Here is a 20,941-nt window from a genome sequence, read left to right on the forward strand (position 1 = left end):
GTAGCTTGCCTATTAGTTTGTGTAACTTCCCTATTAGTTTGTGTAGCTTGCCTATTAGTTTGTGTAGCTTGCCTATTAGTTTGTGTAGCTTACCTATTAGTTTTTGTAACTGACCTATTTGTTTTTGTAACCTCTCCCTCCCTTCTCTCGCTCACTCTCTCTCTCTTTCTTTCAATCTTACTCTATATATCTCTTTCCTCATACCGCTCCCTCCTCTCTCTCACTATCTGTGGTTTTAGGCCTGGGGCTGAGTGTGCACCTGGTGTACCTGGACGAAAGTTCACCTAAGAAGCTGAGAGGATTCCTGACCCTAACTAGCTCCATCTTCAGTGGCTTCAGGAAGGTCATGGTCAGATTGTCAGTACCCTTGTTACTTAACCACCTAACTCGCGTCCTGTGGTCCGTTTACCCTTTCAGTGGTCAGTTGTTCTAGCCTGGTCAAGCATACTGACCTCGGTGTTGTGCTCACAGTGCAGCGGTCACTCAGTCTGGTTGATGGGCTACAGTTCATGTTCATGACACCTTAATACGTCCTCAGTACCCACAATCACAGTGGAGTTACATAGATTGCATCCATAGAGTCAAAGAGGGCAACATACAGGTTAGCTCGGCCACAGTGACAGTCTCATTCTGTAAAAGATGAAGCCAACTCTCTTGCCATCTATCTTACTTAGAGAAAGAGGAGAACTTTCAAGGTTCACACCATTCAGTCAAATCCCCTTCTGAATGTTCCAGTTGACCGCCCTGAGCCTTCTCCACTCCAAATCGGACCAGCTCAACCCCACCATCATGTGCCCTGGATTACCCTGTCCTGGTCCGGCTGGGCTGAAGAACAAGATTCTGAACAACTCATCGGACAAATTACTAGAAATGGAATCCCTTTGTAGCATGATGTTGTACACATTTATGGCAAAGTTCTCAAAATAAATATGTGAAATAAATTCTAATAGGAGAATTTTAGCAAGTTTGGAGGTTGATGTTCAAGTATCAAACATAGAATTAGGATGGAAGGAAGAAAGACACAGTGTGGTTGAGAGAGGACCTGTACTCATGGTTTCCCTATGTTAACGTTACCCTCATCTTCTTTGTCATCTGTATTTATGGACTAGGACCTTGTGAGTACATCATTTCTTATGTATTATGCATGTCTTATTTTCACAAGTCTACAGCTGTAGGCTAAGTGGTGTGTGTACGATTCCAGATCTGAGTATTGGGAGTCGAGTGAGCTACGTAGTGGTCAAATGCTGCTCCAAGTCAACATACACACAGAACCGCAAAGTTACAAACATTTCAGTGATCAAAAAGACTGCCATTCTAGACAGTTGCATATCTCTGAGGTCCTACTGTCTGTCTGTACCCTTATCTTTTGTCCGGGAAACTGTCAAAAAAATTGTTTAAGTAAGGACTACTTGATATAACTTAGTGCCGATTAAAATTGTATATTCCCATTGATTAACCAACAAGACACTACATTTGGGCCCTCTGTTTTCATTTGACAGTCAACCGACTAAATCTATACCATGAGCCCCAATAATATGACACTGAAAACAAAATAGCCCATCAAAACAATGTTGCTGGGCAAGAAATGTCATGACTGTCTTTCCTTTTCAATACCTAAATGTCACCACTTTGGAGCCGATGTCTATGCAGATTGGTTGTCTGGAAGTGAGTAGAAATATATACTGAACAAAAATCGAAACGCAACATTCAACAATTTCAATGATTATACTGAGCTACAGTTCATATAGGGAAATCAGTCCATTGAAATTTAACTAGGCACAAATTTATGGAATTCCCATGAGCAGGGGCGCAGCCATGTGTGGGATTGGGAGGGCATAGGCCCACCTACTTGGGAGCCAGGCCCAGCCAAGAATGAGTTTTCCCTCACAAAAGTACTTTATTACAGATCTCAATACTCCTCAGACAGCCACACACACACACACACACACACACACACACACACACACACACACACACACACACACACACACACACACACACACACACACACACACACACACACACACACACACACACACACACACACACACAAAAAAAATCCTGCAGGTGAAGAAGCCGAATTACACACGGTCTGCAGTTGTGAGGCCGGTTGGAGGTACTGCTAAATTCTCTCAAATGACATTGGAGGCAGATTATGGTAGAGAAATTAATATTCAACATCTGGCAACAGCTCTGGTGGACATTCCAGGAGTCAGCATACCAATTGCATGCTCCCTTAAAATTTGAGATATTTATGGCATTGTGTTGTGTGACAAAATTGCCTTTTATTGCCCCCAGCACAAGGTGCACCTGTGTAATGATCATGCTGTTTAATCAGCTTCTTGATAAACCACACCTGTCTGGTGGATGGATTATCTTGGCAAAGGATAAACGCTCACTAACAGGGACGTAAACACATTTGTGCACAAAATTTGAGAGAAATACGCTTTTTGTGCATATTCAACATTTCTGGGATCTTTTATTTCAGCTCATGAAACATGGGACCAACACTTTACATGTTGCGTTTATTTTTTGTTCAGTATATACACACACACATATATATATATATATACAGTGCCTTGCGAAAGTATTCGGCCCCCTTGAACTTTGCGACCTTTTGCCACATTTCAGGCTTCAAACAAAGATATAAAACTGTATTTTTTTGTGAAGAATCAACAACAAGTGGGACACAATCATGAAGTGGAACGACATTTATTGGATATTTCAAACTTTTTTAACAAATCAAAAACTGAAAAATTGGGCGTGCAAAATTATTCAGCCCCCTTAAGTTAATACTTTGTAGCGCCACCTTTTGCTGCGATTACAGCTGTAAGTCGCTTGGAGTATGTCTCTATCAGTTTTGCACATCGAGAGACTGAATTTTTTCCCATTCCTCTTTGCAAAACAGCTCGAGCTCAGTGAGGTTGGATGGAGAGCATTTGTGAACAGCAGTTTTCAGTTCTTTCCACAGATTCTCGATTGGATTCAGGTCTGGACTTTGACTTGGCCATTCTAACACCTGGATATGTTTATTTTTGAACCATTCCATTGTAGATTTTGCTTTATGTTTTGGATCATTGTCTTGTTGGAAGACAAATCTCCGTCCCAGTCTCAGGTCTTTTGAAGTCTCCATCAGGTTTTCTTCCAGAATGGTCCTGTATTTGGCTCCATCCATCTTCCCATCAATTTTAACCATCTTCCCTGTCCCTGCTGAAGAAAAGCAGGCCCAAACCATGATGCTGCCACCACCATGTTTGACAGTGGGGATGGTGTGTTCAGCTGTGTTGCTTTTACGCCAAACATAACGTTTTGCATTGTTGCCAAAAAGTTCAATTTTGGTTTCATCTGACCAGAGCACCTTCTTCCACATGTTTGGTGTGTCTCCCAGGTGGCTTGTGGCAAACTTTAAACAACACTTTTTATGGATATCTTTAAGAAATGGCTTTCTTCTTGCCACTCTTCCATAAAGGCCAGATTTGTGCAATATACGACTGATTGTTGTCCTATGGACAGAGTCTCCCACCTCAGCTGTAGATCTCTGCAGTTCATCCAGAGTGATCATGGGCCTCTTGGCTGCATCTCTGATCAGTCTTCTCCTTGTATGAGCTGAAAGTTTAGAGGGACGGCCAGGTCTTGGTAGATTTGCAGTGGTCTGATACTCCTTCCATTTCAATATTATCGCTTGCACAGTGCTCCTTGGGATGTTTAAAGCTTGGGAAATCTTTTTGTATCCAAATCCGGCTTTAAACTTCTTCACAACAGTATCTCGGACCTGCCTGGTGTGTTCCTTGTTCTTCATGATGCTCTCTGCGCTTTTAACGGACCTCTGAGACTATCACAGTGCAGGTGCATTTATACGGAGACTTGATTACACACAGGTGGATTGTATTTATCATCATTAGTCATTTAGGTCAACATTGGATCATTCAGAGATCCTCACTGAACTTCTGGAGAGAGTTTGCTGCACTGAAAGTAAAGGGGCTGAATAATTTTGCACGCCCAATTTTTCAGTTTTTGATTTGTTAAAAAAGTTTGAAATATCCAATAAATGTCGTTCCACTTCATGATTGTGTCCCACTTGTTGTTGATTCTTCACAAAAAAATACAGTTTTATATCTTTATGTTTGAAGCCTGAAATGTGGCAAAAGGTCGCAAAGTTCAAGGGGGCCGAATACTTTTGCAAGGCACTGTATATTAGACTAAATTGTGTTTGTCATCAATGATGTAGCGTTTATGCTACCATGTTTTATTCAGGACCTTTATTTTAGGCAAGTCAGTTAAGAACAAATTCTTATTTACAACGACGGCCCAGGAACAATGGGTTAACTGCCTTGTTCAGGGGCAGAACATTTCATAATCTATTCTGCACAGTGACATCTTTATTTTCTACTTATGGCCTCATGAAAAGTTTGAATCCAGTCATAGTGGCGTGGCTAAAGTGACCCGTGATGTGTCATGCTCAAGAGAAAATCAAAGTCAACTCATCCTAAACTTAAGCACAATAATAAACACACCAAAGATAACACACTCAGGAACAGTTTCAGATACATCTTTATTGAATCCCCATCTCTGTATCAATTAGACAGAGATGACAGACTCAAAAACAGTGTACAAAAACAGACATCTATAGAAAAGTATGCTTATATTGAAATATGTCCAAAGGTTTTATAACAAAACATGTAACTCCATTTTTTTTTTTTTTTTAAGTTCAACGATCTTGCAGAGTACAGAGATAAAATACCAAGGTAACATACATATACAAATGTACATCTTCTGTGTGTGCATGTTTTTATGCGTACAAAAGTGTCATTGCAAGTCAATCTGCGCATGATTTACCATTTCAAGAGAAAGGTCCTTTTTTTTAATCTCGCGTTTCAAATCCACTGCCGTGCACAATCAGTATTGGGAAGGCACTTTGCAACAGACCAACAGAATAAGACAAGAAAACAGCAAAGGTAAGTATCCAAGCAATCAATCAAAACATCTATTATATTGAAGTACCAAACAGATGAGATAAATAAAACAATACCACCAGATGATTTGATTAGCATGTATGGGCGATCCCAAGTGTTGCCACAACCACCAATTATATAAGGGCATATTTCTAAACAGCATCGGCTCTCACTTATCCAATAAATAACACAAAACAGGCCTTTATAAATGATTTTTTACTCCATTCGCTGTGTGAAAAGCATCGCTATTTAGTGGGGATATAAAAAGAGCTTAATATGACCTAAACAGACTGATTGATCAAAGCCATGGGTCCTATCACTAAACTGGTAGTGTACACTACCAGAGCCAGGTAACAGCGGCGTGAACTAGACCTGGGTTCAAATAGTATTTGATTTAGCTTGCCTGGCACAATAGAAGAGTCCCAAAAGTGCAAACCCACCCATCAGTCACTCCAGCCAGACTCAAGCAAATGCTTTTCGAGTACTTTTTGAACCCAGGTCTTCAGTGAACAGCGAAACCTCCGTCACCATCCACACCCCCAAAAAAACATTTATATCCAGAACAGTACACAGCAGACCATAGGTGTGCACTGTGAGGAAAACCTTTCAAATCAAACCACCAAAACCTACACACCTCTTTCCATCATTGGCAAGGAAGGAAAAAAAAACATTTTATATATATATATATATATATATATATATATATATATATATATATATATATATATATACACATACATATATATATATACACACACACACACACACACACGCAGGATCCCCATTAATTGACAAACTATTAAAATCAATCATTAGGTTTGATCACATATATACACATTTCATATATACATATATATGAATGTTATATACACTCATTACAATCATAATATAACTATAAATAAAAGCAGGAATGTACTGAAAGTAATAGAGCAAAATTATCTGAAACAAATTAAAGATCAAAAGCCTTCTGGTTGATTACATTCTGAGGACAAAAGCACACATATCAGAGCACCAAACACGCACACACACACAGATATTTCAGCATACATACTCTTCTTGTCGCTCCCTAGTAGGCCTCCCGTATCTAGCATAACTTAAAGAGTAAAATCAGCACAGCACATCGACATCTCAAACGTTGATTTAGAAAAAATAAAAATAAAACAACTTTGTGCACAACACGGACAATAAGTTAATAAAATATATATTCTACATTTCTCACGATTTCTAATAGTCAAACCTGAACTTGGTCCCTGTTGAATACCCAGAACTGATTTCACAAGTATGTGACTAACAAATACATCGGTTCTTTAAAATGTCATAATAAGAGAATACAACATTATCAAATGTGACAGCCATACTGAGGCATAAGGTTATATTCTTGCCCTGCAGAATTGACTGATTATATTCAGTTGAATATATTCAGTCGTACAACTGACTAGGTATCTCCCTTTCCTTTATATTCGGAGTTGGACTAGATGTCCATCTGCAGCCTCTTCCCATCAGAGGCTCTGTCTGAAGTAAGGGGGAACCTTGGGTTAGAAGGCGTCACTGCAGCTGTGAAAACCATGTAGATAACAAAGCATTTCAAAATGGCCCAGTCAACATATGTACTAACCCACAGATTACCAATATGACTAGGACCTCAGGGTTTTTTCTGCATAGAAAAGTCTTGGCCGGGCCGCCTAAATCCAAACAGTGAAAACGTTTTCAGTGTAAACGGCTAAAACCAGATATAACGTATGTTGAAAAGATAATGGACCTAGGCATATTTATTTTTCAAACAGATCCTCTTTGGATCTAAATGTAAAAAACTAGACAGTCGGGGAGAAACTAAAATGTTTAAAAAAAAAAAAAATGTCCCCCATTGATTTTGTTTTAATGTTTGAGTCACTCAGCTAGCATAAGAATGCGCATAAGCCATGGTAAAGTGTGTACAATCGCAGGAAATCCCCCCCCCCCACAGCGCCATGATAAAATGTGTGGAACTGCAAGAAATTAGCTTGGTGAAATTGCAGGAAATTTTCTCTCGGTGCCCAATCAGGACTCCATGGCCACGCCCACTGCCACCACCTAAGCCCCATTTTGATTGAGAAAAAACCCTGGACCAGACATAACAACAATAACAGCATTGACTAATATATGTTTCTTATATGTGCATGTGTTTGGTAATGGATCATAAGCGGATGGTCATGTCATAAACAATAGAAATACAATAAAGACAAAAACATGACTGACGGTAGACTTCAAAGACAGACAGCAGATTCAAAAAAGCTTTTGAAGTTGATTAATGTTAAAATGATTCACGTTTATGTACATTTTATATATTGCTATGAAATGGAACATTTACATTGATAGTAATAGCGAGGTCCATGACACAGAAAGGTAACAGAAGGTGATAAACAACAACAGTGAGAGATGATGCAATGAACAGCAAAGTAGTCTAAAGACAACATCATTCCCTTCCATCTGATAGGCTGAACAGACCTAGGGCGTACGGGTCACTTCCCCCCCAGGTCCATCCCACTATGCCCTGCCTCAGAGTCCACCAGCGACGAGGCAAAGGCAGACTGGACAATCTGGAAGCCAAACGACTCCAGCAGAGACATGTTCTGTTGTGGGGAGAAGGGCGAGCCCAGCGAAGGACCCAGCTCCCCCAGACCTGACCCCGACCCTGCACCCACCACCAGACTCTTCTGGACCCCATGATGATGCACTCTGTTGACGTGCTTGTTGAGGTAGGATTTTGTTCGGAAGGTCTGGGTGCACTCGCTGCAGGGGAACTTTTTCTCTGGAGAGTCCTGGCTGGTCTTGGCTTTAGCGCCACCTGGTGGCGACCTCGGCACTGTCCCGGTACCAGCAGAGGCTCCGTTGCAGGCGAATGGTGTCGGAGACCCAAGCTCCTCCCCCTCAGACTTATGCGGAGATTTCATCTCGTCGCCATTGGACAGCTCCCTGAAAGACGGCTCGTCTCCCTCAGATTCTCCCTGATGGGGACATTTCCCGGCATTCTCTTGCCCGTCTGAGGTAAAGACAAAGGGGGAGAGGGACAGGGACATGAGTTGGGATAGTTGGTGGGATGGGGAGAGTACAGAGTGGGTTGGGGAGAGGGGAATGTCACAGGGAGAGTCAGGAAGCAGGGGAAGGATAAAGGGAGAAAGAAAAACATGAAAATTAGGCCATGCGCACAACACAAAATCTTGCTAGACCTCGAGGCAGCACTGCTCTTCACCACCATCACCTGCAACATAAACAGGACAGTTTAATGCTTTGTGTACTAACCATCTACTCCCATCTGCAGTATTCTTATAGTATTGCTTTTAAGTAGAATTGTACTGCAATTCTTAGAAGACATGGTGGTCATTCATATCAAATCAAAGTTTATTGGTCACATACATAGATTTGTAGATGTTACCCGCAGCCAAATGCTTGTGTTTCTAACTCCAACTGTGCAGTAATACCTAGCAGTAATAATAAAATAAATATACACATAAATACAAAAAAATGAGTTATATAGGCTGAGCCATGACTAGAATACAGGAACAATGGACATCTTAAAGCAAGTGGGGACAACAGACAGGAATATGGAGAGATTGAATATGTCCGTAAAGACTCCAGCCAGCTGGTCTGCCCATGCTCTGTGGGCGCGGTTTGGGCGCTATTTCTATGCTTCCCGTTCTTAAGTTTAGTTTTTGCATCTTTTACTTTCGGTTTAGTACACCAGCTTCAAATACATAATTTTTGGTTATTGAAAAGATATGTCTTAGTAGTTTAGATAGTACAATTCTCTCTACACTATGCATTGCTTGTTTTGTCACAAACTGAAATTAGGCAAACTATTAGAATTTTTACAACCAGAAAGGCGGATCGATTTCTGCATATTGCACATTTAACATGTTTAAAAGACTTACGTCGGCCGTGGAGAACGAGAGAACACAGTCCTCGTGAGTGTTGGGGGCCCGCGTCTCAATGTTGTTTTCATCGAAGTGGGCAAAGAAAGTCTTTAGCTCATCAGGGAACGAGGTGTCGGCGACATGGCTGTTTTTTTCCCTTTGTAATTTGTGATTGTCTGGAGTCTCTGCCACATATGTCTCGTGTCTGAGCCGTTGAATTGCGACTCCACTTTGTCCCTGTACTATCGTTTTGCCTCTTGATTGCCTTACCGAGGTCGTACCTGGTCTGTTTGTAGACGTTTATGTTCCCAGACATCTTACCATGGTTAAATGCAGTGGTTCTGGATTTCAGATTTGCGTGAATGCAGCCATCTATCCATTGTTTTTGGTTTGGATAAGTTCTATATCGTCACAGTGGGAAACACATCCTCTATGCACTCCAAGATGAACTCAGTCACAGAGTCAGTGTATACGTCGATACTATTTTCAGAGACGACCCAGAACATTTCCCAGTCCGCGTGATCAAAACAATCTTAAAGCATAGATTCCGATTGGTCAGACCAACGTTGAACAGTCCTTATCATGAGAGCTTCCTGTTTAGGTTTCTGCCTATATGTGGGAAGGAACAAAAAGGAGGCATGATCTGATTTACCGAAGGGAGGGTGAGGGAGGGCAGTCCCGGAAGGGAGAGTAGCAATAATCCAGGATCTGTGTTGGGCGTCTAGCACAGCAGATGTGTTGATAGAATTTGAGTAGCGTTTTCCTCAAATTTCCTTTATTAAATCTCCAACTACAATAAATGCAGCCTTATCATATGCGGTTTCCAGTTTGCACATAGTCCACCAGTTACCACAATCACATCATGAATCATTAATCATGAAACAAACCCCTGCACCTTTATTTTTCCCGGAGAGTTCTTTCTTCCTGTCCTCGCAATGGATGGAGAACCCCGCTGGCTGAATGGACAAGAACAACATATTTGGAGAGAGAGCCATTATTCTCTCGAAGGAACTCCTCAACCTGAGCTCGTCTACTTTATTTTCCAGGGACTGAACGTTAGCGAATAATATACTTATAGGAACAGAGGGCACATTTGTTCAGATTATGCGGTAAACAAACATTCCGCAGTTTCATTCCTTTACCCAATAGATAATATGCTTTCATTGAGAGCAAAAAGTATGTTTCTTCCTTGTGAGTTTCAGGCAAAAAAAAAAACCACAATTCTACACAACTGCTTTGTTGGCATTTCCTTACACTTAAGATTTTCACCTGGAAACAAGTGTTGGTTGGTAGCAAGCCATGGCAGATTATTTTAGCTCTGATTGTACAATATCAGCCCAGAATATCTGATATGAAAAAGGCCAGGTTTAGGCAACTTTGATGGGGGTGTGAGCCTCCGTCACCATCCACATGAGGGCGCAGCAGTGGTTCGCGGGTCTGCGTATCCACATCCATACCCACACATGCAGTCATAGCCGGCCCTAGCCTTTTGGAGGCCCTAAGTGAAATTGACAGTGGAGAGAAACAAATTCACTTTTAGAGTTCATTTCCTGCAATTCTACACATTTTTGCCATGGGGCGTAGAGAAAATGCAGCCGTTTTAAAGAAATTTGCTGCAATTCTACACATTTTGCCATGGGGCGGAGAGAAGATTTTGCAATTTTTAACAAATTGAATGTATTTCTACTCATTTTGCCATGGGGCAGATAAATAAATGACAAGTTTTACAGTGGATTTCCTGCAGTTCTACACATTTTGCCATAGGGTGGAGTTAAATGTTTGCAGTTTTTTATATGATATCTGAGTGAGAGACTAAAATAAAATATATGGGGCATCCCCGGTCGGTAATTCGACCATGATTACTTCAAGTTTAGATCGCCGGCTAGAGTAATTTACCAATCCCAAATTTTTTTTGCTGACATGGGTTACTTGAGTGACTGTCAGTGACTGACATAAGAGAAACTGCTGATGCAAAACCAAATTTTGAAATTGCACCGTGTGTATTCTATTATTCTAACTCAACAGTAAGTTGAGTCCCCGAGTGAGTACCTAAAAAAAAAAGGGCCTACAAAAGGGGGGGGGGTCACCAGTTGCCCATCCCTGAAATAGTCTATTGTATCAGTTTTTTTCACGATACCAAAACCACATCGGAACTACTCCTGCGACATCTCATGTCTCCACATCCGCTAACTTCTAGCGCTTATTTCCAGGAAAACTTACTCATGCATCCCGTCAACCAAATTTCCTTGACTCTTTATACCCATACACCCATAAAGGTTGGAATCTCCTCATCCAACCAACCCTTTACAGTGGAACCCTTGTTACCCGTCCAATCAGTGGGCCTTGTTAGCGCCCAGGCACGGCCCAGCCCCCACCCTCCGGCTGGCCCGTACTGACCTGGCAGAGGCCCGTGGAGGGGTTGGAACCCAGGCGGGCCGGCAGAGCATTCCCAGAAATACGGAGCCCCCCCAGGCCCTGGTTTCCCCAGTAGCAGCTCGGGCTGCAGGCCCAGGAAGGGAGGGCCGGGCTGGGGGAGAAAGCAGTGACCCTCTGCCTCTTGAAAGGTGACCAGCAGCCGGCGACTGGTGCACAGGTCTACACCACCGACAGACAAACACCAGGCCACCAACAGAAAGTAGAGTGGGGACAGCAGAGACAACAGACAAGGCCAGCGGAAACCATACAGTCAACGTAGTCCGAATGTTATCCAGACCTCACGAAGTCTTTCACTTAGTAGTTTTACTTTGTCCAGTGGAATGAAACTTTTTCCTGTATTACTTGCCAAGCCAGCAGACTGCTAGTCTGTTCTAGAGAATTTAGTGTTTGCAACAGTATTTATTCTCTGTCAAATAACATTTTCCTTTAGGAAGTTTACAGCTATTCTTTATGCTATTTCTTTCTATTTCCTTTATAAAATATATTTTATCTTCATGAAGCATTTTTCCATTCTTCAATCCATACTCTTATCAGCTCCTCCAGGTCGCTTTAACTCTACTACTCACTCCTCTCGAACGGGGTTCTGTCTGCAGCACAGGACCCTCATCTCATGCCAATCAGGCCAAAACAGTTGACCAATGGTGCTGAATGAAGATGCTATTAAAACTGTCATGATCAGTCACACTACAATGGCATTCTACAGTTATTTATTCTAAATAAAAGCAGTTGGTCAATAGATTTTAAATTCTGGCATTCTGTCACATTTTTTCATTGATTTTAGATTGGAGATATGTAATCACTAGGAAGCCCATTTCTACAACCAAAAAACAGGTTTTTGCGCCGCATCTAAACTTCTCTCCACACTGCTTTGGCTATCTCTCGGAGTCGGACGTACTGTACAGCAAAATCCATAGGCTGCTGCTGGTTGCCATGGCAATAATATAGTTGAAAAAAGCTCCATTGAATCCAGAGGAACATTGCACAGTACAGTATGACTCAATAGACATGCAACAACATTAGTGCATTGTTTGACCAATGGCCACAAGGCGATGGAGATGACAGCAAGCGACAAACAGCGTTTTCAGACAGAGTTCACATTGCCATGCTGAACAGACAGAGATGGGTGTGGCACTAAGGCTATTAGGCTTAACAGTCTATATGTCTGAGCCTTGATTTGGAAAATGGGGTGGCATACATACACCTCTTTGTTGTAGATACTGCAGTGTCCAAAAATGTACCACTGGGGGGCAGTGACCCATTAAAAAAGACACCAAAGGCTACAATTTAAAATGTTCCTTTCACCTTAAGTCATATTTTAACTTCAAGAAATAGGCCTATACAAACTCTAACCTATTGAGCAAAGTTATTCTTATTAAAAGATGAATTCACATGATCTAAAAAAATCTAAACGTGAAGTTCCCCATTCAACTTCTCACTTTCCTCACCCTCTCTTCGCCATAAAGCCATGCAGAAGAGCACCCTATTTAAAATGTTTGCGTTGTGCTCACCATCATTGAGACACAGCATACAGGCTGGGTGTCATGTTTTGGCTGAATAATGTACTAAAATGTGAATACAATTGAAATGTCAACTTTCTCAAATGGAACCACAAAGATGGAAATCAGACAATGTCGTATTGAGTGGGAATATACACTGTTTTAAATTATACTGTCAATATTCCATAGGAAACCTATTGAACTAGAAATATGCATAATAGAATAGACATTCAAATTGGTATTTGACGGTGGGTGGACCAGCCACCATCATTCTGTAGTAATTGGAAGTTAATGTTTCAATGGTGTACCAGATACATTGCAGTGGTCTGAAGGGATAGGTCCATTCTATGAATTAGATTTCTATGATCGAAATGACACCCACCCTTTATTCAAGAGTATGCGGTGTCTCAACCGATGACGGGCACAACAAACACCTCAGGTGATGTAAAATAGGGCCTAAGCTTGAGGTCTTCACGGGTCAACCTGAACCGAATACCCGAGACCTGAGCGGGTCCAGGTCCAAAATTCTAACTATTCCCTTGGGTCCAGGTCAGGTCCTGTTTCATTGTCATTGGGTCTATATAACTACAGGTGATATACATATTGTACATATATACAGTACAAGTCAAATGTTTGGACATGTCTACTCATTGAAGGGATTTTCTTTATTTATACTATTTTCTACATTGTAGAATAATAGTGAATACGTCAAAACTATGAAATAACACAAACGGAATCATGTAGTATTCAAAAAAGTGCTAAACATACCAAAATATATTTTAGTTTGACCACAGAATGAAGGAAAAGCAGCCAACAAGTGCTCAGAATATGTGGGAACTCCTTCAAGACTATTGGAAAATAATTCCTCATGAAGCTGGTTGAGAGAATGCCAAGAGTGTGCAAAGCTGTCATCAAGGCAAAGGGTGGCTCCTTTGAAGAATCTCAAAAATAAAATATACTTGGATTTGTTTAACACTTTTGTTAACTACATGATTCCATAGGTGTTATTTCATAGTGTCTTGACTATTATTCTACAATGTAGAAAAAAAGTAAAAAATTAAGAAAAAACGTGAAAAGAGAAGGTGTGTCCAAACTTTTGACTGGTACTGAATATGTATGTATATATATTTTGGGGGGAGGAACTGTCGGGATCTTACTGTTGAGAGTTAGAATAGTAGAATACACAAGGTGCAACGTGGAGTAATCATGGTCGAATTACCGACCGGGGGGACCCCCATTAATTTTGTTAGTCACCCTCACTCAGATATCATATTTTGTATTATTTTTTGTTCCATGGCAAAATAAGTAGAATTGAATTAAATTAGATCAAATAAATGCTAAATCGTCTCTCCGCCTCATGCTTAAATGTAGAATTAGAGCAAACTTGGTTTAAAAGTGCAACATTTTCTCCTCGCCCCATAGAACATTTAGTAGAATTTCAGGAAACGAACTCTAAAACTTCAATTTTCTCTCCACTTTCAAAAGGCTAGGGCCAGCTCTGTGTAGGTATGGATGTGGTTATGCAGACCTGCCAGCCACTGTGACCCCTAATGATATTTGCAGATTTGTTTTGTGCCCACCACCGCCATTAAAAGTTGCCCATCCCTTCTATTGCATATTTATTTTATGCTAATAAGGTGAATTTATTAACTTATAGAAGGCCTAGCCAACAGGAAGAGCAACATGGCTGATAAACATACTTTTTTTTGTCACTCGGGTCGAGTCTAAATCCAAACCCATTAGGGTACAGGTAGAGTCTAGGTCTGGCTGTTGTCCGGTCCATTCGTGTTCGAGTCTGATTGTTCTCGGGTCTGGCTCCAACGTTTTGGAACAAAGAAGACCTCTAATCTAGGTTACAACATATGTTTACGCGTTTTTGAGATAATTGACATTAAAAGGTTAAAAGAAAATGGCACAAACAGTTTAACAACCCTGTTTGTACACTTTCAAATCATATCAAACTCAACCGTTTTACTTTTTCAGTGATGAAGACATGGATGTCTACCAAGGGGCAAACATGTTTTGAAGATTTAGTTCAAATCAAATGGGGTGCAGTCAGAAAGTGCATTAATACAGAACGACCCTATACACAATATCAGCCAGGACAGCTATTTCAGCCAGGACAGCTATTTCAGTCAGCTTTGTAAGTATGGCGCTTCTTCTGAAGACAGTGTCCCTACCGTTAGCTGATGGAGGCGCAGAGAGCGGATAGATCCTTTGGCGTTAGCATTACTGCACAGGCATAGACAAGCATGCCTATATATTTTATGTGCGTATGTGTTTGTGTATGCTTGTGTTTTTGGTCAGGCTTTAAAAAGACAGACAGAGCAGGTTTCCCCCACAAGCAGCAGCAGAGCAGATTATGATCCATACAAAGCAATAAAGAGACATATGCTGGGGGGGGGGGGGGGCAAGGTGGAGCGGAGCAGGGTGGGCGGCTGCTTGCCTTCCACTGCGCACTGGCGTCCCGTGTGGTAGAGGGCACCGCCGTGGTTCTGCGGCTCGGGGAAGGCACCGTGTGCTGGGGCGGTAGCGGGGAGCAATGGCGAGCCGTGGTGCGTTTTTACGTGCACCTTAAGGTAGGATGCAGTGGAGAAACCTGGAGACCAGGAGAAGAACACAGAACAAAAGGGCAGTGGCACTACACATCCAGCTGGGAGAGAATGGATGCTCCCTGTTGTCATGTACCCAAAGATGACTGTGGGACAACAACAAAAACTTGTTCCCACGTCCACCTTTCGTGAAACTGTTTTATATTTTCATGCAGACAAGCATAAGAGCTGGTACCAGGGATAATAATATGATTTTGTTGAACTGAGCTGAGCTTTTGGATGATGTAACAAACCCTCAAAAATAAATATGAAGCGCATCTAACTTCAAAAGGCAAGGGAGAATGTGAACCTGCAAAAGGAAGGGTAACCTCAAGCAAGAGTCAAAAACTATGCAACCACTGTTCTCTCTTATCTAAGAATGACACCATCTCTAGCCAGGTAACTCAAGACAAAAGAAGCAAGGTAAATGAAGACAAAAGAAGCCTAATACAGTATTTTGGGGCAAAATTTCAGACCTTAGGTCTAAAGACAAACGGCACCGGGGGGGGGGGGGGGGGGGGGGCTCAGTAATTTACATTACTGAGCTATATTGTATGTGCCAAAAAATTGGGAAATTATGTTATTTTATACATTCAATTGCTCAAAGAGAACCCCATACGAACTGTAAAACATGGTGATGGATCTTTCATGTTAAGGGGATATTTTGCTTCCACTGGTCCTGGGGCGCTTGTTAAGGTCAACGGCATCATGAACTTTACCCAGTTCCAAGGACATTTTAAACAAAACCTGGTTGTTTCTGGCAGGAGGCTGAAACTTGGCCGCAAGTGGATCATATGAAAATCCACAAAGAAAATGGTTAATTGGCCACAAAATATGCATTTTACAATGGCCATCTCAAGTCTATGGGTGTGAAACCCATTGAAAAGCTGTGGTTTGAATTGAAGAGGGCAGTCCATGAGTGCAGATGACGGATACCAAGGATCTGGAACGATTCTGTATGGCGGAATGATCTAAGATCCCTCCCAATGTGTTCTCCAACTCATAAAACATTTTAGAAAAAGGCTGAGGGGAGGTTTTGAAAACAGGGGTGTCAATTCTACCCCTACCTTTGAGGAAAAAAAAACATATTACTTGTTAAACAAAATTTCTTTCTTTCAGCAATTGTTTTAGTATAAAATCATTTCATTTTTTTGGGGCACATACAATACAGCTCAGTATTTGAATTATTTATTTTATACACTCATTTTTGCTGGTGTAAATTATTTCAGACCCCACTGTGTGTACTACCTTGCAGGTCACACATGTAGAAAGCAACCCAACTTCTTTGCACCAGCTGAGGTAGTTACTTACATTATTAGATTTGAATAGTAAAAATATTGGTAGATCATCCTTGTGGCAAGATCGAAATACCATTCTGGAAGAAAGGCAGGTTAACAACAACAACAAAAAACATACACATTTAAGAAACAAGAAGACACAGTTATAGAAGGAAGCTGCCATCCTGATTCTCCTGACATGTATGAGGAGATGATGCTGCACACTAGGCCTGAGGTTACCTTTGTTGCATATGCTACAGTAGTTGTGAGGTCCTTCACTGTGTTTCTTGAGGTGGTCGGTCATGTACGCAGCCCGGAGGTACTTCCCACATACCTGGCACGGGATCTTGTCCTCGTGGCAAGCCAGGTGGGACCGCAGACGATCTCTCGTAGCAAAGGAGGCATTACAAATCTGAGGAGGAGGAAAATGCAGGTAAAGAGCATGACCTCATACGTTACCTACAGAAACAGTATTCATTTACCGTCAACCATGTTCTAATCGACAAGAATGAGTATGTTTACATGCAAACAAATAATTCCATATTTAACTGATTATGGCAGTAGGCCGAATATGGCAATAGCCATAAACACTTTACTCTGCTTATTTTAAAGATGCACTATGTAAAAATTGCTCTGCCATTTCCTGGTTGCCAAAATTCAGTCCTCGTTTTTAGTTTATGTGACAAAACATGCAAGTATTGTGTAGAGAGTCACGGTAGTATCTAAACCACTGTGAAATATGTTTTCCATTAACCAAAATATAGTACTTTCAGCTGTTTGAAGCTGGTGTAGAAAACCGAAAGTAAAAGATGAAAAAAACTAAACTTAAGAACGGGAAACAAAGAAATAGTTTTTATGGATCTGTGGGCTTGGCGGCAAATATGAAGCGAGGGCCAGCTAACGAGGGCATACAGGTAGCAGTGGTGGGTAGTATATGGGGCTTTGGTGACAAAACGTATGGCACTGTGATAGATAACATCCAATTTTCTGAGTAGAGTGTTAGAGGCTATTTTGTAAATGATGTAGATTAAGGCAGCCCCCCGCACCTATCTGATTCAGAGGGGTTGGGTTAAATGCGGAAGACCCATTTCAGTTTAAGGCATTCAGTTGTACAACTGACTAGGTATCCCCCTTTCCCTAGTCAAGTGAGTAAAACAAAACTGAAAGTAAGCATCTTAAAAAAAGTTCACACATAAAAACTTTGTATGTCTCAACTCAGAATCAAATAGTCTTTGCAAAAATAACATGGTATGTTGGTAGAATGTTTATTTTGATTGGCGATTTTCGCCATTTATTTCAGTCCCATCAGGTAGCCTGATTTCAGATGTGTCCATGTAAACTGGATTATTAGAGAAATCGTTCATTTTGCAAAGCACGTAAATGTTTTAAACTATTATATTAGTTTGTGTTGTCATTGAGTAACCATATTCAATGACAATTCAATCATTAAAACAAATACCACACTGACTGATTTGAAGTGTTGTTCATTCATTGTGACAAATATTGCATCCACATCAACTCTCCTAAGAGAATCCAGTTGTCACTATTGTCTCACCTGACACTTATGGGGTCTCTCTGTTGTGTGAACCTGCTTGATGTGTCCATTAAGATGGTCTGGCCTGAATTAAACAAACATAGGCATGTTGAGACAGATGCAGACAGTACAAGAATGATTCTGAGTAGGAAGACCATTTGTCTATATTTTCCCTGGGAACACAGAATGCTTAGAATAGAATAGGGAATGACCCTGGAAGTAGTGATGGTAATGTAGGTCTACCATAATAACTGTCCATAGCTCACCTTGAAAACCCCTTTCCACAGCTTTGACAGACGTAAGGTTTGCCCACAGATCCATCGTGTGACCGCACATGGTATGACATCCTATCCTTGCGCTTGAATCGCAGGCCACAGACATGGCACGCATATGGCTTTTCCCCGGAATGAGACAATTTGTGTCGGTTCAGGTGGTAGACATCCCGGAATACCTTTCCACAAATGTCACAGCCAACGTGACGTCTCGTCCTCTCTCGTTTACGGCTGATATCTACTGTTCCATGCAAGGGCATGCCATTCTCCAACAGACCGGGCTGACCAGAGTGCGTTATCAAGGTAGGGCCGCCTCCGCTACTCGCGCCATGGCTGGACGCTCCATGCTGCGCTTCGTGATTTCTCAACCGCACAGCCTCTGTAAATGCTTTGCCACATATTCCACAAGGAAATAGCTGCTCAATGTCTTTAACGTCAGAGGTGCTGTGGTTATAATGTATATGCTCTATGGCTGTCGCTTTCTTTGGTCGTCCCCTGCCTCTCTTAGAACCCGGAGATCCCTCTTCTTGGAACGGGTTGCCCGTCTTCTCTGATGGAGACACGGGCTGCAGAACTGGAATAGTGGACTGGGGGCTGCTATCCGAAACAAGAGTGTCATTGGCATGACTTCCGTCCACATTATGTGTGTGCCCATTGTTGCTATTTTCCAACAAGCCATTCCCATTTGACATGTCTACCGCTAATTTGAAACCCAATTCAGAGCCCCCCGTGGCACGGAACAAACTGACGTCGCCTCCTCGAGAGGGTGGTATAAGGATTTGTACATTGGACTGTTTTATTACTTCTTGGCATATCTCGATGACAGAACGCATTAACAGAAACTTAGCAGCTGTCATCAACTCGGGGAAACATTCCAATCGTACCACAATCCTAGAGGTGTAGACAAAGTCCAAAATGTCTTTAAAAACTTTGGGGCTTATCGTATGCATCTCGAGTTCTTTTGCCTCCCCGTCGCCCTCCGGTTGACAACCAAAAACGGACTCGAAGTACTCGCTGCACGCCGCCAGTACCGCCTTGTGGGCAGGGAAGCTCTCTTCGCCAACGCGCAAGATCACATCGCAAAACCTGCCTCCATCTTTCCTCTGAATGTTGAGGTTGTGTAGCATCTCCGCGCTATGATTGCTCACCTGATAGGTGTATGAAGAATTCCACGACTGCTCCGCTATTCTCTCCATGCCGAATTCATTCAACATCAATTTAGGTTAACGACTAGGGGTGGCGAAACAAATAGTGTATAAAGCTCAATAGTCCGAGTAAATTAAATAAAAAACACGACGACCACCCTTCCCTGTTTAGCATCTAAAATGTTAGCAGGGAAAAATGGCAGCCCCCCAGCTTCCTGTGAACTTTAACCTTTTTCGTTTCAAATGGGGGGGGGGGGGGGGGGGGGTGGTGTAATCGTTCTATATTTCCACGTCGCTTTTAGATACTCGACAAAGTGTGTCATGTAAAATGTATTATTCTGATACTACAGCCATTTAGCCGTCAAGAGGTTGGGTTGAAGTTGTCAAATACATTCATAATATTCCTCTTCCTGGTTTCTCCCTTCATCTTTTTTTCTCCAACAAGCCCCCTCCCCCAGCCGCCGCTGAGAAAAGGCTGACCGTCTAGCTTTCAGAACAAAAAAAGGGTGCGACCGTGCGCATGTTAGAATATAACCCCAAAAATGAAGTTGAACTATACAGACGACTCCAATCATAACTTTGATGCGGCAATATTTTATGACCCATCCAATTCTGACACTACACATGTCTATAACACATAGCTTGCTGCCATTCACACATTGCAGATGCCTTTGGAGAATTGCCCAATTTGAAAAGGCGCTACTCGCATATGCAAATAACCAGCTCATGACAGTAAGGCAAAGAAATTACGAGAACCGAAACTCAAACATGGAATTTTACATTTTCAAATTATCGTCAGTTGCCACCCCAAAAGCAGAAAGGTAAACCAACCATGACATTCAATAAGATTCAACCATGACATTCAATAAGATTGCCCCCCCCCCCCCCCCCCCCCCCCTTAACTGTCCTGTGGTTCCAATTAAATATGACCTATAATTCATTAGAATGAGTGATCACTTAAATGTGGAAGGAAAACTTAAAAAGTAGCTTATGTTGGAATGTGGGCATACCATAACAGAATGGTGAGTGTGTACCTGTGATAATATTCACCCAAGTAAACCTGATTGGCCAGCTCAACCAATGACATGTTCTACAAATAAATGGCAAGCATTTTTAGATATTTTTTTTTAAACAGGCAGATGTTTTTCCTCCAATTTATGCTTGGCCCACAAATGAGTATACTGTAGGCTGAGTCAACATTTGGGTATGCGTTAACAGAATATGCATTTAAGTGAGATTGTCACGGTCTAGTGACAATAACAAATCAGGCAATGCCACAAATGATATGACTTAGCAGCTCATTGTTCAAATATGCAGTATTCACATTCTCCTGCATTTTCAAAGGCAC

At 41.7% G+C, this 20,941-nt stretch overlaps 1 protein-coding gene across 2 annotated transcripts; it reads right to left on the reverse strand.

The window, feature by feature from the left end:
* Positions 1 to 4,533: 4,533 nt before the first annotated feature.
* LOC110494106 (POZ-, AT hook-, and zinc finger-containing protein 1) lies at positions 4,534 to 19,811 on the reverse strand. 2 transcript variants are annotated; one of them, XM_021568826.2, is made up of 6 exons: positions 18,443 to 19,811; positions 18,198 to 18,261; positions 16,883 to 17,054; positions 15,221 to 15,373; positions 11,240 to 11,437; positions 4,534 to 7,971 (listed from the first exon to the last, which is right to left on the reverse strand). In XM_021568826.2, exons 1-6 carry the CDS (start codon positions 19,660 to 19,662, stop codon positions 7,451 to 7,453), a joined length of 2,328 nt encoding a protein of 775 aa, XP_021424501.2. In that variant the 5' UTR covers positions 19,663 to 19,811; the 3' UTR covers positions 4,534 to 7,450. The 2 variants fall into 2 exon arrangements, with proteins under 2 accessions (XP_021424501.2, XP_021424503.2); XM_021568828.2 differs by lacking the exons at positions 11,240 to 11,437; positions 15,221 to 15,373 and having other exon boundaries at positions 18,443 to 19,806.
* Positions 19,812 to 20,941: the final 1,130 nt, after the last annotated feature.

This window comes from Oncorhynchus mykiss, chromosome 17, assembly GCF_013265735.2.
Source record: "Oncorhynchus mykiss isolate Arlee chromosome 17, USDA_OmykA_1.1, whole genome shotgun sequence".
Lineage (NCBI taxonomy): Eukaryota > Metazoa > Chordata > Actinopteri > Salmoniformes > Salmonidae > Oncorhynchus > Oncorhynchus mykiss.

What these genes read in the sequence shown, in the direction of transcription:
- LOC110494106 (XM_021568826.2), bottom strand. Translation starts at nt 19,662, where the DNA reads ATGTTGAATGAATTCGGCATGGAGAGAATAGCGGAGCAGTCGTGGAAT. An exon ending in ACGCCAGTGCGCAGTGGAAG is followed by an intron (nt 11,438 to 15,220) that starts GCAAGCAGCCGC and finishes TCGGTGGTGTAG; the next exon opens with ACCTGTGCACCAGTCGCCGG. An exon ending in CCTCCACGGGCCTCTGCCAG is followed by an intron (nt 7,972 to 11,239) that starts GTCAGTACGGGC and finishes TCTTTACCTCAG; the next exon opens with ACGGGCAAGAGAATGCCGGG.